This window comes from Eptatretus burgeri, chromosome 10 (genome assembly GCF_056783735.1).
Source record: "Eptatretus burgeri isolate ZD-2024b chromosome 10, Ebu_testis_v1, whole genome shotgun sequence".
In the NCBI taxonomy this organism is placed as follows: Eukaryota; Metazoa; Chordata; class Myxini; order Myxiniformes; family Myxinidae; genus Eptatretus; species Eptatretus burgeri.
Window position 1 is genome coordinate 92799797 of NC_140970.1, and position 19276 is coordinate 92819072.

A 19276-nucleotide genomic window follows, 5' to 3' on the forward strand; every position below is an offset into this window, starting at 1 on the left:
CCAGGTTTGAGGGTTTTAAAGAGTATATTTTAAAGGGTACAAAGGGAATATATTTCTTGTTTACCACAATTTATTTCTTGTTCAAACGAGTGGTTGTGACATTTGAATTACTTTTGTTACTGAACTTGGATTTCTTCTTCTCATTTTATTGAAATTATCTTATAATTGGGAACCTGAGGTCTTTGTACCGAGCATTTTATAAGTAGTTTTGGAACGAGTGTGTTTCAAAAACACAGAATCGTGTTTTGATTTCCCTCACACATCACCAGAAGTTGATGCCACAATGCTTTTGATGGACGTTGAATATACTTAGTCACTTACATGTGAATTTGAGAAAATCTTCTCAGTTTTGACTCGATGCTAAAATGTGAATTTTTTTTTAATGAAGAAGCATTTTAAGCGAAACAGTGTGATGGAATAATTCAGGTACGCTTGTTCTGCTTGTTTCTAAATTGGGATGATTGAACAATCCACTTGTGGCCAAATGATTACCCATGAATGATCAAGTGTTGCCCAATCGAGGTTATTACTTGGCGAAAAAAATGTTTTGCCAAGTTTGTTGGCTTGTTGTGTTTGTCCGTCTGTCTGTTTGTCACACGATTTTTGGCTAAAGTTTTCAAGCAATCGTTCTGAATTTTTTTTTTGTGTGTCGGTGACTGGCCATGGACGTAAACGCTTAATTTTGGTGAAGATCCGAATCCGGATCCGCATCTGAGAATTTTTAAGTGATTCTTTAACATTGAGGGAAAGGGACAAAATTGTTATATAGTAACAATATCTCAAAAGGTTATCAATAGCTTCACACAAAACTTGGTGGACAGGTTGGGAGTTCCACTTGGAAGAATTGATTCAATTTTGTAGATCCGAATCGAGATGTGGATACGAGAATTATTTAATTTTTAACTGATTATATTCACCATTGACAGATGGGGCGAAAAACGATATTGCATGATATCTCAAAACGTTGTCGACATATTCGGATGCAACTTTGTGGACATGTTGGGTGTGTAACAAGGACTAATTGGTTCGATTTTAATGAAGATCTGATTCCGTATGCGGATTTGAGAATTTCTCAAGTGATTTTTCACCTTTGAGAGATGGGGCCAAAAACTAAGTATAGCATATCATCTCGAAAAGTTGTGGATGACTTGTGACAAAAGGTGGTGGGAGAGTCGGTTCAGTGATGAGAACAAGCCAATTCGGTTTTGGTTAGAGTCTGGATTCAGATCCGACCTATCAGTGGGACAAAATTTAAACTGTTCAGCCTGGTGGAGGTATGCAATCTACCAATTGCCATTCCGTTTAACCAAGTGTCACTCTTTGACCGATTTTTTTTTTTTTCATTGAAATATTGGTTTGTTGACGAATTGATGCCAATGAAAGATGCGTTTTTTGCTGAAACAAGGTTGAACAAGTGGTGCCAGGCACAACAAATCCTGCCCATTTAAGGCATAAAGTTATTTTGGGGATCAAATTTAAATTTGATATATCCTTAACCTGAATGTTGATTATAAGGAATATAATAAGGAATATTTTAGTCTTAGTTTGAAGTCAATTAAACCATTTTTGACGAAGTTATGAGCAAAAAAGATTTTGACCTTGACCTTTGACCTAATTGGACCCAAAAGTTAATGGGGTCGTCCGAGGTTCATTACCCACCTGTGGATACAATTTGACAGTGTTTGAGCCCGCCGTTTCCCATAAAGTTGTATTTTCGTAACCATGTTTTAGTTTTAATGGAAAATTTGTAATTTTGACCGATGGCCATGAACCCCAAAACTTCGGACCCTACCAATCTTCACAAATATGCATTTTTCACTATAGGAATGGGTAGGATGATGTGACAAATAAAATAAGATTCATTATTAGCTTAGTTTGAAGTAAATCAGATCATTTTTGATGAAGTTATGAGCGAAAAACGATTTTGATCTTTTTGTGACCTTGACCTTTGATCCAATTGGACCCAAAAGTTAATGGGGTCATCCAAGGTTCATTGCCCACCTGTGGATTAAATTTGATAGTGTTTGCTAAAGCCGTTTTGCCGTAAAGTTGCTAACAGACAGACAGACAGACAAACAAACCGGACGATTACAATATCCCGCTCCCTCCCTCCGGGAGGAGGCGGGATAATAAAGATCCGCTTGTCCACCATACTTAGGCCGATTAAATATCCATCTTTTACCATTTGAGGCCAGTGAATGATCCACTTCTTACAAAATTCAGGCCAATGAAGTCTGTCATGCATATTTATGAGATGCTAAAAAAAAGCTTGGTGTTGGCTTCATGTTTCGTGTGGCTGGCTTGGGTTCTTGGGGTCCTGAGTTTGAGCCCTGTTTACCACTGAATTAACACCAAGTGGGTTGATTCAGCCTGTCATCCTTCTGAGGTTGGTGAAATGAGGACCGGTAGACTGGTATAATAGTCTGGGAGCTAACAGAGATTTGTACTACATCTCGAGTATAAAAGGTTTGAGAGCTAAAGTCATTAGATGGTAGGGTGGGGACTTCCGAATGCGCATTCTCAAGTTTTCTAATTGGTGCATTACGTAGGGGGCGCTGCTTAAAGTAGCCGCCAAAATCCGTTTCAATTACATTTTGAGTACATGAATCAAACTGATGCCATGAGTTTAACGTTGGCACTGTGGTTACCGATATCTAATTCTTAAGTGACGCATTTGGAGCAAATCACATTTAAGAAGGGCCTAAAGGGGGTGCCAATGTCACGTTTAAATCACATTTTGAGTACATTATTAAAACTTTGTAGACATAATATTTAAGCCATCCTGATGAAGGATCAGTAATTCTTAAGTGACGACATGGGTGCAAAACCCATTTAAGAACAGCCTAAAGAGGGTGCTGTCAAGTAAAACTAAAAAAAAGTCAAGTAAAAAATAAACAAAGAAACTATCAATTTTACCTTTTCTATCAATTACTTATATTTCAATAACTAAATGAAGTGTGACATGTAGATATGGCACCGATACATGGGAGGAGCACGAGTGACTCGGACTCTGCGTAGCCATAAGTCACTCATACGGAATCATCAGCGATTTCTGCGTTGTACAGAATGCTGCCCAATTTCTTACCTGCTGAACTGCATCTTGAGTTTTGACCCAAATTTATTTCTCAGGTTTCGCATGAGACTTTGCTTATGCATAGGGGACTCATCAGCAGATGAACAAAAGTCCAAATAACATTGATAAACAGATGTCAACAGTTCTGCATGTTTGTCAACAATTACAGACTTTTCAATACATTCATGGATATGTCTAATTGCAACTGTCTTTTTCTATGGAATATCATCAGTATTCGAATTTCTACTGGCTGCAACTAAGAATGCGCTCTTGCATGAGTGATGATACTTAGCTTCTTTTGCAACCAGGTCGACACCAACGACCTTGGAAAGGATAGCTTCATCCTGAAGTTGCTCAGCAGCCTCTTGAATTTTATGTCTGGCCTCTAATGTCTCACATGAACCTAACAGTTCGATAGCTCCACCTTTTTTTCTTCTTCCTCTTTGAATTGCAGAAAAGGCAAGTTGCAGGAAGTATTCCAGATGACGAGGGTTCAGCTTCGTCATCTGCCCTTGCTTTGAACGCAAGTGAGGCAAACTCCTCTCACAAAGGTCAGATGGTCTATCTCCAGGAGCTGAGGTTGTTGATGTAACGGCTGTGAATTTCTGGTAGGCTATATGATACCCATTATTCTCATCCAGGTTCTGAGGCAAGCTGACAACCAATTCATAGTACACTGATTTCAGAAATTGGGGTTTTGCACGCCTTTTCTCAGCTGCAGCCTGCACAGTACTCCAGTTCTTCTCATCGAATGGAAAAACATCACAACGTGGGGTCTTCACTGAGGGCTTGCCAGCAATGTGGAGAATACAACGCTTTGATGCAGGAACATCATTGTTGGAAGGATCAGATGATTCCATATCTATTTCACTGGCCTATGACCTGAAATGAAATGGATTTCATAAGCTATAACTAGCAAAAATGCGCTTCAAAAACATGTTATAAAATCCCAAAAAGTTGGGATTACATACGACACAATGCCAGTATTACCAGAGTTTATCAATACTGGTGTTGATTCTATCAAAACTATCAATGATAGATAATGGGATGAGAGACATCTGCATCTCTGTGGTGGAGACTAATAAGTAGTGCTGTTCGCTGACACCATTTCTTGTATTACTGGTAGAAAAGATTTCCCATAATATTAGTGAATATAATAATAAAGAAAGCGAAAACAGTCACCTTCAACAAATGTTACCTCAGTGCATGGCGATGCAGTCAAGAATGGGCCAGGGATCCATGAATTGTAGGCTGAATTATGGGATATACTAAACCCCTCCTAATGGACAATTCGTTGATTTAACCACAAGCCACAATAAGTTATTGGCTTAGGGTCCCTAACGTATTGTTGTGGTTTCTCACCACTCCGGCATGCGAGCGACCGCTTTTAATTAATCGCAGCCGCGCGCCCACCTGACGTGGCAAACCAAGTCGCAGCTTTCGGATCAACGTTGAAATCCAGGTACGGGTGTGTTTTTAATCACACCATAAATCAGCCAACTATTCTGTCCACGCGCGACAGGGTATGATCGGCGAATTGTCGATTTACCTAAGTATGCGCGCAGACAGAAATGCCGGGGATTGACACCTCAACGGGACCTGCTTGGAAACGAGCCGCTTCAGCAGCTCGCTCCATTTGCGATTTGCCAAGCAGTGTATTATCGCAAGGCCCCGTTGGACCCGATTATCTTATCGGCTATTTAAAAGCCAGCTAATATTCCATACATAATAATGGCAGTCAATGACAGGAAAGGACGCAACGAACAGGTGAACATTTAAACAAGGACATTGATTTACACACGTATGCAGTCAAGGCAATGAATGCAATGGGGGTAAGGGACAGGACACGAGCAAACAAAGACCTACAGCCGTTTGTCTATTTATTATGTGCATTCACTTAACAGTTCTACTTATGGACACGGCGCCACAACTTTCATACAAAGAAAAACCCCCAGAAAAGGAAAGGGGCAGACTGGACCCGTAGGCCTTTATTTTCGTGGAACTGTGAAGACCGCAAGAGCTCCACGAGACTGTGCTGGTTACCTGCCACCCTCGTGGTGACTCGCTGGCTGGCGACCTCTCTCCGGATTTCTCCACTGACCCATGGTTCGGCACCGTACTGCCGGCTTTGCTGCGCTCCGACTGCCCTCCACTGGAGTCGAACCTTGTGGTGTTCTCCCGACTGCACCGCGACTCCAATAGAGACTGCAGCTCGACTCACTGCTTGGCGAACCCAGACCGACTCCAGGCAAGAAGAACTCACAAGACTCCAGGCACAACTCCTGGTAAACTCTCCAGGCAAGAACTGACTTGCTGTGCACTCCAGCGTGCCTTTTATGAGGTCCGTGGGAGGTGAGTTTGATCCCCCACCTTCGACCCTTCACCCCCCGCGGGCTCCCCTCCTTTTGGTATTTTGATCCGATCTCGTCGCGAAACGCGGAGAGAGCGGACCTGGTAGAAATCATCAGCCGTGGAAAGTGGATCTTGAAGAAATCATTGGCTCCCGCGTCTGTCGGCGGAGATGCCGCTCGTCCGTGGGATTCGCCGTGGCTGGCGAAAAGATGGCGGCGTAACGGAGATGAAGGTGAGGCGATGCTGTGGTTGCTTTGTGGTGGGGATGGCGTGGTTGTTGAGAGGCGGTTGTGGTTGTGGAAGTTGTGGTTGTTCCAAAACAAAGATAGCAAAAAGAATAATGGCTGACTCAAAGATCACAGCCCGGTTACACGAATAAATTCCCTTTTGACATTGGTGGGGAAATCTCATCTGAACATGAACTTATCGACATAACTGATCTCTGGGAAACCTGAATGGTGTTCTGTGAATTTCCACAACCGTAACAAAATGTCATCTGAACTACTCTAACTCTAGATAAAATCTGTAAGTTTGTAAAATATCTGTAACTGCTACATTCAAAATGAAATGGGAATTGCAGCACCAACTGTGCTGCACATCTGATCTACGTGTATCACCAACACACTGCATGAGCTCATCCTTGCATGCTAAGCCAGCAGAATATATGACGAGTCATGTAGGCCCACAAGTGATTAGTCATCTTCCATGCAGTTATCTAATAGTTTAATACCTGTAGCAAATGTTGGTTCCTGAGTACACCAATCTCACTTCCTCCTTCACAGGAATTTGACCATAATTGATATTTGAACCCTTCTTAAATGGGTTTCGCACCAAAGGTGTCACTTAAGAACAACTGATCCTGCATTAGGAACGCCAATCGAATCTTTTCACAAAGTTCCATTGATGTACTTGAGATGTGTTTTAAATGTGCTAGAAATAGCGCCCTCTTGAGGCCGTTCTTAAATGGATTTTACCCCAAAATCGTCACTTAAGAATTGCTGATCCTTCATCAGGATGCTCGAAAGATTATGTCCACAAAGTTTCAATAATGTACTCAAAATGTGACTGAAACGTGACATAGGCGCCCACTTTAGGCCGTTCTTAAAAGTGGTTTGTGTGGTGCACGAGGTGCAGTGGAACACGAGAAGCAAGAGTGTTGGCAGAAACTCCGCTCTATTGCGCGTCCTGATGTACATTCCTGCCACCCCGAGCGGGCGAGTCATGATGTACGAAAACCCAATCACGTGATACAGTACACTCCTCCCCTCGTAAAATGACAAGTCAAATGATGAAAGGACAATCATAACATGACCACCCGAAACCAATCAACAATCACAATCCTCCAAGTACCGCGGCCGCATCCTGACCCGCTTCGGGCGGGCAGCGACGCCAGACGGCCCAGGCTCAGACTCCTCCTGGCTCGGTCGAGGTGACACCCTCGCCGGACTTGCGCCATCCGCAACAACAACCGCCCCCGGCCGAACAACCTGCCCGACGTCCTCGGGCAGGACTGAATCAGGTGAAGACCCCGTGGGCGTCGGCACATCCAGTCCTGGTGATACAACGTCTGGCCACGGCGACATTACACGTGGGGGTCCCATATCGCTCGGCACGGGGGGGGGGGGGGTGACGCTGAACAGCGATCATGCATTTGGTCCACGTGCCGCTTCCACACCTCCCCACTATCAGTCCGCACTATGCAATTCGCCGGCCCCAATACCACAGAGACCACAGCCGGCACCCATTTGGAACCGTGGAAATAATCGCGCACCATTACCCGCTGTCCCACATCAAAACCGCGCAGCAGCCTGGGGCGCGACACCGCCCCACTCAGCTACCCTCCAGGTCGCAGCAAATCCAGTCTGGACTGCAATGCCCGCCCATAGAGACGAATGGCAGGAGAATCACCCATGACAGGATGAATCGCGTTCCTGTAATGGAGCAAAAAGGCATTGACCACCGTCTGCACAGGTGCAACACCCCCCCCCCACCCCTGCGCAAAGCCCGTTTCAACATCTTAACAATCGACTCAGCCTGCCCATTCGTCTCAGGATGATACGGTGCGGACCTTAGATGTCGAATACCATTTTGACGCATAAACTCGTCAAATACACCTGCGATTAACTGCGGACCGTTATCAGAGACCAGGATCTCCAGTAATCCTTTATCAGCAAAGATCGTCCGCTAGTTTCTCTACTGTAATGTTTGCTGATGTATGCTGCAATACCACAACCTCCGGCCATTTAGAGAATGCATCGATCACAATAAAAAACATTTTGCCATTAACCGGCCCCGCAAAATCTACATGGACCCTCTGCCAGGCTCTGTCTGGGGTCGGCCATAGTCCCGAGGCTCAACGCAGGTTATCAGCATCTGTTTGACACGTGGTGCAACGCTTAACCAACTGCTCAATGTCTTTGTCCAACCCCGGCCACCACAACAGGCTCCGAGCCAGACTCTTGGTCTTCACGACACCAAGGTGACTGACATGCAGTTCTTTCAAACACCGCTGCCTGAACTTCGGCGGAATCACTGCCCTCATTCCCCACATAACGCACCGTTGGACCAACGACAGCTCCGATGCGCGTGACGTGAAAGGCTGAAATGCCGGTGTCGAAGATAGATCGCTCCAATTCCCCGTAGAAATCGCCTGGACGACACGGGCGAGCACCGGATCACGAGCCGATTCCACCGTGACCTGTTTGGCCATGATCGGCCTGCTTTGGACCTGGCCCAGCGCGAACACAACGACCCAGTGGGCGTCTGAGACGCAGCTGGACCCTCCGCACATGGCAAGCGTGAGAGCCCATCGCAATTAGCATGCTTCTCGGTGCTTCGGAACTGAATACCGTAATCGTAAGCAGCGAGAAACAAACCACCGCTGTATTCGCGCGCCCACTACCACCAGTACCCCGCGTTCGGGTCTCAGGATGAATTGAAGCCGTTTGTGATCCATCTGCATAGTGAAATGCCGCCCCAGCAGGTATTGATGAAACCTCCGCACACCCCAGACGAGGCTGAGAGCCTCACGCTCAATCTGGACATATCCGCGCTCTGCTGTGGACAGGGTCCGGGATGCAAAACAAACAGGCCGCTCGGAACCATCGTCCATCCTGTGGGAGAGCACTGCCCCGATGCCATATGCAGAGCTGTCGCATGCCAATAAGAGCGGATGCGCAGGCTCGTAGTGCACGAGGACCGTATCCTCTGTGAGCAGCCGCTTGACGCGGTCGAACGACGCCTGGTGTGCAGGCCCCAGGCCCAGCGCTCGTCCTTCCTGAGCAACCGTGTTATTGGCGCAAGTTGTGAGCTGAGCCCGTGCAAGAACCTTTGGTAATACTGGGCCATACCAATGAACGAGCGCAGCTGCATCTTGTCGCGAGGCGGTGGCATGCGCTGAATCGACTCCACCTTCCGAGGGCCTTTCAACAGCCCCTCCGGTGTGATGATGTGCCCGAGGTATTCCAAGCGCTGCTTGAAGAACGTGCACTTGTCCCTGTTCAAGTGCAGGCCGCACACTTCTAGCTTTGTCGGAACTTGGGCAATGTTCGCAAGATGCTCGTCCGCCGTTTTCCCCGCAATGAGCACGTCGTCCAGGTAGGTCTGAGCGGGCAGGCCAATGCAAACCTGATCCATGGCTTTCTGCCACAAGGCTGGGGCCAAAGCAATACCAAAACAGAGTTGGGTATATCGATAGAGCCCTTGACACGTGTTGATTGTCAAAAGCTCGCGACTCCCGGGATCCATCGGCAGGTGAAAATATGCATCACGCAGGTCTGGCTTCGTGAAGTATCGACTCCCCACCAATCGAGCATATATTTCATCGATTGACGGCAGTGAATATTGCTCCACGATGAGCCCCGGGTTAACCGTGGCCTTGAAGTCCCCGCACAATCGGACGTCTCCATTCCGTTTCAGCACCGTGACGACCGGGGTGGCCCAATCTGAGTACGATACCCGTTTGATCACTCCACAGGCCTCCAGCCTATCCAGTTCACCATTGACCTTGTCCCGCAGGGCATACGGCACCAGTCGTAGTTTACAAAAACGAGGAACCACCCCCTCCTTCAGGAAGAGCTTTGCCTGCACGCCCTTGAGTTTCCTAAGGTCGTCGCAAAACAAACCTTGATGTCTTTGCAGAATCTTCTCCAACCGATCCTCCCACCGGCTCGGCACGGGTTGCAGAAGGTGAACGGTGGCCCAGTCTAGCCTGATGCGGGACAGCCTGTCTCGGCTGAGGAGAAACGGTCCCCTCCCCCGCACGACGTACAACGGAAGCGCGGCGACCTGGCCTTGGTACCGCACAGACACGTCTGCCATCCCGACTGGCGTTATCTTCTCGCGGGTGTACGTGAACAGTGTGAGGTTTGACCTGACAAGCTTCAGGCCGTTGAGTCTACGTGTGGTCTGTTCGCCTATGATTGACACAGCTGCTCCCGTATCGACCTGAAACGTGATCGGCGTTTTGTTCACTTCGATTTCCACCGTCATCGGGCACGCCGCCGCAGGACCAATTGAAAACAGGCTCATCAACGGCTGCTGGTTCCGCCCCGGGTCGCCGAGGTCGCCTCGCACATCGCCGTCCATGACCTTAACGGTGGCCAACGCCCCACGGCACACACGCTTCAGATGACCCACCTTGTGACAATGTAAAGACACGGTGCTTTTAAACGGGCACACACGGCGCAGGTGTCGACCTCCGCACCCCAAACACGTCCGTGGGGTCACCTCATCACTCGTGCGGCCGCGTGGCGACGTCAGGCCCCGACCCGCACCGAAGGTCGTGCGTGCGTCCCGGGGCGCTCGCGACCCCGCGTGGCCGGTGATGGCCCGAACATCTCCGCGAGTCTGCTCAACTGCTGAAGCCGTGCCGACTGCCGAGTCGAATGTAATGGCTTCATCCTTCAGCCGTAGAACTGCTGAAACCATCTTCGCATCTTGTAAACCAGCAATAAAACGATCTCTGAGCCGAGCTGGACGCTCCTCCACCGTGAACTTGCATGCCACCCAAGAATGCTTCACTCGCACCACGAAATCAGCGACGCGCTCCTCTGCACCTCTCGAGAGGCGATCGAACTGGTATCGAGCTCGCTGTAATAACATCTCCGGCGCCATGTGTGCTTTCATCTTCTGCACAATGTCTTGAAACGACAGCCCGTCATCACGGGGCTTGTCTGGCGCCACCAAATCACTCAGTAGTCGATAATGTCCCGCCGATAGCGAGGCGAGCAAGATCGACTTCTGTTTGCTCTCGTAGACCACATTCGCTTGGAAATAGCATCGCAATTGTTCTGAAAACAATTCGAAGTCGTCTCCGACGAAAACGAGCACATGTCCGTGCGCCGTGACTCGTCGATCAACCATCCTCGTCAGCCAAATGTGGTGTACGAGGTGCAGTGGAACACAAGAAGCAAGAGTGTTGGCAGTAACTCCGCTCTATTGCGCGTCCTGATGTACATTCCTGCCACCCCGAGCGGGCGAGTCATGATATACGAAAACCCAATCACGTGATACAGCACAGTTTGCACCAATTCTGTTACTTAATTAAATATCGGTAACCAGTGTCAAAATTAAACTCTTGGCACCAGTTTGATTCATGTCCTCAAAATGTAATCAAAACGGATTTTGGCTGCTACTTTAAGCAGCGCCCCCTACATAATGCACCAATTGGAAAACTTAATAATGCCCATTCGGAGGTCCCCATCCCACCATCTAATGACTTTAGCTCTCAAACCTTTTGTACTCGAGATGTAGTGCAAATCTCTGTTAGCTCCTGCATTAAACTTACAGCACCAATCACAGAACAACCTCCATTGCAAATTTGACTAAACCACCCAACTAATCAACTCCAAATTGATGAGGTGTGTGTGTGTGTGTGTGAGTGTGTGCGCGTGGCATACTTTTTGTCTATTAATTAATTATGCATGATTGGAATGTACGTTTTGACCCTTGAGATTGCTTCGACCCTTTTGAACTGTGAAGACCCTTTAAGACCCTTTTGGCCCTGAAGATCCAGAAGACCAAAAGACATTTATGACCCTGAGGACCCCAAAGACCCAGATGAACGTAAAGTTCCCAAAGCCCCAAAAGTACCAGAGTCCCCAAAGGTTCCCAATGACTCAAAAGTTCCCAAGGAACCAAAAGTCCTGAAAAGTCCCCAAGGACACAAAGCTCCCAAAAGTCCCTATGGACTAAAAAATTCCCAAGGACCCAAAATTCCCTGAGGAGCCAAAACTCCCCAAGGAACCAAAAGTTCCAGAGGACCCAAAAGTTCCCGAGGACACAAAAGACCACAAAAGTCCCCTTGGTCACGAAAGACCCAGATAACCTAAAAGACCAGGAGGACCCAAAATAACCCAAATATCCAAAACACCCCAAAGAGCCAAAAGACCCCATGGACACAAAACACTCAGAGGACCCAAAAGTTCCCAAGGAAAGGCCCTGTCACACCTTAACGATTTAGCCAGTGTATGCCTGACGTACGCAAAATTAGGCTAAAAAGCAGGCACACGTCAAATACGTTGTGGGTAAGTTTTTATACGTTAAGAGCACGCTGGCATACATCGCCGTATGTTGGCACACGTCATAGTATGCCGAGGTGTTAGACAAATTTGCCATGCTTGAAATTTTTTGACGTATGTCAGCGTATGACTCACACGTTCCGCATAATGCTGGCCATAAGTTGTTGGCACGTTACGCGATCGTTGACACATGTCGACACACGTTACTTGTAAGTTACTCATAAGTCGAAACACGTTGAGGTAATGTTTAGCGTACCCGAAACTTATTTCTAACCTACGAGTAACTGTGTTGTAGGCACATTACGCGATCGTTGACACACGTCGACACACGTTACTTGTACGTTCCTCATAAGTCGAAACACGTCAATGTAATGGTTGGCGTCAGTGTTCCAGACTCCCTGGTTTTTTTTTTGGGGGGGGTTTCTTCGGTATGACAGTGATGTTAACACTTCGATTTCTTGTGCGGTTATAATTGCGGTTCTCGTGCGGTTAATATAATCTCGTGCGGTTAATATAATTAATAGGCTGCCGCTCAACGATTTAAATCATAACCGCACTAGAAATAGAAGTGTCAATATCACCGTCATACCGAAGAAAAAAAAAACAGGGAGTCTGGAACACTGACGCGAACCATTACCTCAACGTGTTTCGACTTATGAGTAACGTATGTCGATGTGTGTTAACGATCGCGTAGCGTACCTACAACTTATGCCAGCGTATGCGGAACGTGTGTCATACGTCGAGTACGTCGAAGTTTTCAACATGCTGAAAATTTCTCGACGTACTCGGCGTATGACGACGTATGCCAGCGTACTACGACGTATGCCAGCGTGCTATTAACGTATACAAAACTTACCCATAACATATTCGACGTGTGCCAGCTTGGTTTGGCAAATTTTTCATACGTCGGCATACGCTGGCTAAAACGTCAAGGTGTGACAGCGGCTTCACACTTCGATGGCTAGTGCGGTTATGATTTGAATCGTCGAGCCGCAGCCTATGAATAGCCTACGCCACGTGATCGTCGGCGATACGCTGCCACGCGCTATGCATAAGTAAGACTATCATTGGGCATAGGTTGTGAACGCCGACAGCAAGCTCAGCATTCGTTGGAATAAGTTATCTATATGTGATTAAAACGTTCGGTGTACGTTACTAAAACGTTATGCATACGTCCAACACGATATTATACACCCAAAAATAAAAAAAAACATCAATAGTTCAGCGTACGCCAGCGTTTTACATACATTTTGAAACCTTGCCATACGCTGGCTAAAACGTCAAGGTGTGACATGGCCTGAACCAAAAGTCCGAAAAAGTTCTAGAGGACCCAAAAATCCCAAAAAGACCCAGATAACCCAAAATACCCCAAAGACCAGGAGGACCCAAATATCCAAAATACGCCGAAGAGCCATACGACCCCAAGGACCCAATAGACCCAGAGGACCTCATTATCCTCCCCCGTGTAGTTCTGCCAGAGCGTTCTGATGTGGAATGTAAGACAACAAAATGATCGTCATGACCTCCTGAGTTGATAAAGCTGATAAACGACAAAAAATCCTTGAGAATTCCCTTGTTTTAAATGCACACCATATGAAGGTATTCCGTATTAAGCAGCTTAATACGTCCTCCGACCAAGACGTGGCATTCTACTGAAAAAATAAATAACAAAAACAAAGATAACATTGTAACAAAGCATACATTAATTAATACTAATAATATTTACAACAATAATTGGAACAGTAGTATCGCATAGCAATTATAATAACGAACATACAGTATAATACCCATGCTGGCCCCAGGCACATCCGGGTTTGGTAAAAGGCAAGCTTATGCTCAAGCAGTGCAGCAGGGAGGTTTGCGACAAAGCCATGAAGACCAACGACAAATTGGTCGATCGGACGAACGGACCCACGAGTCTCTGAAACAGCTGCAAGTTTTCTTTGGCAGGGCTCATTTCCTCCAAATCATTCCCTCGCACAGTACAGGCTGCACACACATTCACTCTCTGGCTGCTGACCCGCATTCACTCCGTCTATGCTTGTTCTCATTTACACCTCACCGGTATATGCACGATTTAAATTATTAAAGCACCTCACCGTAACATTATTAAAAACACCTCACCGTAACATTATTAAAAACACCTCACCGTAACATTATTAAAAACACCTCACCGTAACGTTATTCAAAACACCTCACCGTAACGTTATTAAAAACACCTCACCGTAACATTCTTAAAAACACCTCACCGTAACATTATTAAAAACACCTCACCATAACATTATTAAAAACACCTCACCGTGACATTATTAAAAACACCTCACCGTAACATTATTAAAAACACCTCACCGTAACATTATTAAAAACACCTCACCGTAACATTATTAAAAACACCTCACCGTAACATTATTAAAAACACCTCATCGTAACATTATTAAAAACACCTCACCGTAACATTATTAAAAACACCTCACCGTAACATTATTAAAAACAGCTCACCGTAACATTATTAAAAACAGCTCACCGTAACATTATTAAAAACACCTCACCGTAACATTATTAAAAACACCTCACCGTAACATTATTAAAAACACCTCACCGTAACATTATTAAAAACACCTCACCGTAACATTATTAAAAACAGCTCACCGTAACATTATTAAAAACAGCTCACCGTAACATTATTAAAAACACCTCACCGTAACATTATTAAAAACACCTCACCGTAACATTATTAAAAACACCTCACCGTAACATTATTAAAAACACCTCACCGTAACATTATTAAAAACACTCACCGTAACATTATTAAAAACACCTCAACGTAACATTATTAAAAACATTCACCGTAACATTATTAAAAACATTCACCATAACATTATTAAAAACACTCACCGTAACATTATTAAAAACACCTCAACGTGACATTATTAAAAACATTCACCGTAACATTATTTAAAACACCTCACCGTAACATTATTAAAAACACCTCACCGTAACATTATTAAAAACACTCACCGTAACATTATTAAAAACACCTCACCGTAACATTATTAAAAACACTCACCGTAACATTATTAAAAACACTCACCGTAACATTATTAAAAACACCTCATCGTAACATTATTAAAAACACTCACCGTAACATTATTAAAAACACCTCAACGTAACATTATTAAAAACACTCACCGTAACATTAAAAACACTCACCGTAACATTATTAAAAACACCTCAACGTAACATTATTAAAAACACCTCACCGTAACATTATTAAAAACACCTCACCGTAACATTATTAAAAACACTCACCGTAACATTATTAAAAACACCTCACCGTAACATTATTAAAAACACCTCACCGTAACATTATTAAAAACACCTCACCGTAACATTATTAAAAACACCTCACCGTAACATTATTAAAACACCTCACCATAACATTATTAAAAACACCTCACCGTAACATTATTAAAAACACCTCACCGTAACATTATTAAAAACACTCACCGTAACATTATTAAAAACACCTCACCATAACATTATTAAAAACACTCACCGTAACATTATTAAAAACACCTCAACGTAACATTATTAAAATCATTCACCGTAACATTATTAAAAACACCTCACCGTAACATTATTAAAAACACTCACCGTAACATTATTAAAAACACCTCATCGTAACATTATTAAAAACACTCACCGTAACATTATTAAAAACACCTCAACGTAACATTATTAAAAACACTCACCGTAACATTAAAAACACTCACCGTAACATTATTAAAAACACCTCAACGTAACATTATTAAAAACACCTCACCGTGACATTACTAAAAACACTCACCATGACATTATTAAAAACACTTCACCGTAACATTATTAAAAACACTTCACCGTAACATTATTAAAAACACCTCACCGTAACATTATTAAAAACACCTCACCGTAACATTATTAAAAACACCTCACCGTAACATTATTAAAAACACCTCAGCGTAACATTATTAAAAACACCTCACCGTAACATTATTAAAAACACCTCACCGTAACATTATTTAAAAACAGCTCACCGTAACATTATTAAAAACACCTCACCGTAACATTATTAAAAGCACTCACCGTAACATTATTAAAAACACCTCACCGTAACATTATTAAAAACACTCACCGTAACATTATTAAAAACACCTCAACGTAACATTATTAAAAACATTCACCGTAACATTATTAAAAACACCTCACCGTAACATTATTAAAAACACTCACCGTAACATTATTAAAAACACCTCAACGTAACATTATTAAAAACATTCACCGTAACATAATTAAAAACACCTCACCGTAACATTATTAAAAACACCTCAACGTAACATTATTAAAAACATAAACCGTAACATTATTAAAAACACCTCACCGTAACATTATTAAAACACCTCACCGTAACATTATTAAAACACCTCACCGTAACATTACTAAAAACACCTCACCGTAACATTACTAAAAACACCTCACCGTAACATTACTAAAAACACCTCACCGTAACATTATTAAAAACACCTCACCGTCACATTATTAAAATCAACTCACCGTAACATTACTAAAAACACCTCACCGTAACATTATTAAAAACAACTCACCTCCACATGATGAAAAACACCTCACCATAACATTATTAGAAACACCTCACCATAACATTATTAAAAACACCTCACCGTAACATTATTAAAAACACCTCACGATCACTTTATTAAAAACCCCTCAACGTAACATTATTAAAAACATTCACCGTAACATTATTAAAAACACCTCACCGTAACATTATTAAAAACACCTCACCGCAACATTGTTAAAAACATTCACCGTAACATTACTAAAAACACCTCACCGTAACATTATTAAAACACCTCACCGTAACATTATTAAAACACCTCACCGTAACATTACTAAAAACACCTCACCGTAACATTACTAAAAACACCTCACCGTAACATTACTAAAAACACCTCACCGTAACATTACTAAAAACACCTCACCGTAACATTATTAAAAATACCTCACCGTAACATTATTAAAAACACCTCACCGTCACATTATTAAAATCAACTCACCGTAACATTATTAAAAACACCTCACCGTAACATTATTAAAAACAACTCACCTCCACATGATGAAAAACACCTCACCGTAACATTATTAGAAACACCTCACCGTAACATTATTAAAAACACCTCACCGTAACATTATTAAAAACACCTCACCATCACATTATTAAAAACCCCTGACCGTAACATTATTAAAAACACCTTACCGTAACATTATTAAAAACACCTCACCGTAACATTATTAAAAACACCTCACAGTGACATTATTAAAAACACCTCACTGTGACATTATTAAAAACACCTCACCGTGACATTATTAAAAACACCTCACCGTAACATTATTAAAAACACCTCACCGTAACATTATTAAAACACCTCACCGTAACATTATTAAAAACACCTCACCGTAACATTATTAAAACACCTCACCGTAACATTATTAAAAACACCTCACCGTAACATTATTAAAAACACCTCACCGTAACATTATTAAAAACACCTCACCGTAACATTATTAAAAACACCTCACCGTAACATTATTAAAAACACCTCACTGTAACATTATTAAAAACACCTCACCGTAACATTATTAAAAACACCTCAACGTAACATTATTAAAAACACCTTACCGTAACATTATTAAAAACACCTCACCGTAACATTATTAAAAACACCTCACCGTAACATTTTTAAAAACACCTCACCGTAACATTATTAAAAACACCTCACCGTAACATTATTAAAAACACCTCACCGTAACATTATTAAAAACACCTCACCGTAACATTATTAAAAACACCTCACCGTAACATTATTAAAAACACCTCACCGTAACATTAATAAAAACACCTGACCGTCACATTATTAAAAACACCTCACCGTCACATTATTAAAAACACCTCACCGTAACATTATTAAAAACACCTCACCGTAACATTATTAAAAACACCTCACTGTAACATTATTAAAAACACCTCACCGTAACATTATTAAAAACACCTCAACGTAACATTATTAAAAACACCTTACCGTAACATTATTAAAAACACCTCACCGTAACATTATTAAAAACACCTCACCGTAACATTTTTAAAAACACCTCACCGTAACATTATTAAAAACACCTCACCGTAACATTATTAAAAACACCTCACCGTAACATTATTAAAAACACCTCACCGTAACATTATTAAAAACACCTCACCGTAACATTATTAAAAACACTCACCGTAACATTATTAAAAACACTCACCGTAACATTATTAAAAACACCTCAACGTAACATTATTAAAAACACTCACCGTAACATTAAAAACACTCACCGTAACATTATTAAAAACACCTCAACGTAACATTATTAAAAACACCTCACCTTAACATTATTAAAAACACTCACCGTAACATTATTAAAAACACCTCACCGTAACATTATTAAAAACACCTCACCGTAACATTATTAAAAACACCTCACCGTAACATTATTAAAAACAGCTCACCGTAACATTATTAAAAACAGCTCACCGTAACATTATTAAAAACACCTCACCGTAACATTATTAAAAACACCTCACCGTAACATTATTAAAAACACCTCACCGTAACATTATTAAAAACACTCACCGTAACATTATTAAAAACACTCACCGTAACATTATTAAAAACACCTCAACGTAACATTATTAAAAACATTCACCGTAACATTATTAAAAACACCTCACCGTAACATTATTAAAAACACTCACCGTAACATTATTAAAAACACCTCAACGTGACATTATTAAAAACATTCACCATAACATTATTTAAAACACCTCACCGTAACATTATTAAAAACAGCTCACTGTAACATTATTAAAAACACTCACCGTAACATTATTAAAAACACCTCAACGTAACATTATTAAAAACACTCACCGTAACATTATTAAAAACACTCACCGTAACATTATTAAAAACACCTCATCGTAACATTATTAAAAACACTCACCGTAACATTATTAAAAACACCTCAACGTAACATTATTAAAAACACCTCACCTTAACATTATTAAAAACACTCACCATAACATTATTAAAAACACCTCACCGTAACATTATTAAAAACACCTCACCGTAACATTATTAAAAACACCTCACCGTAACATTATTAAAAACACCTCACCGTAACATTATTAAAAACAGCTCACCATAACATTATTAAAAACACCTCACCGTAACATTATTAA

General features: G+C 42.6%; 1 protein-coding gene and 1 pseudogene across 2 annotated transcripts in view; one reads left to right on the forward strand and one right to left on the reverse strand.

Moving 5' to 3' along the window:
• Positions 1-19276, forward strand: part of LOC147019129 (receptor-type tyrosine-protein phosphatase H-like) — a 76672-nt gene that overhangs the window by 156 nt on the left and 57240 nt on the right. For both annotated transcript variants that reach the window (XM_085900016.1, XM_085900017.1), the window contains exon 1: positions 1-4. This exon is cut by the window's left edge and continues 156 nt beyond it. In XM_085900016.1, coding sequence (XP_085756142.1) covers positions 1-4 — 4 coding nt within the window. The remainder of the gene's footprint in view (positions 5-19276) is intronic.
• LOC147019130 (uncharacterized) lies at positions 2940-3933 on the reverse strand (annotated as a pseudogene).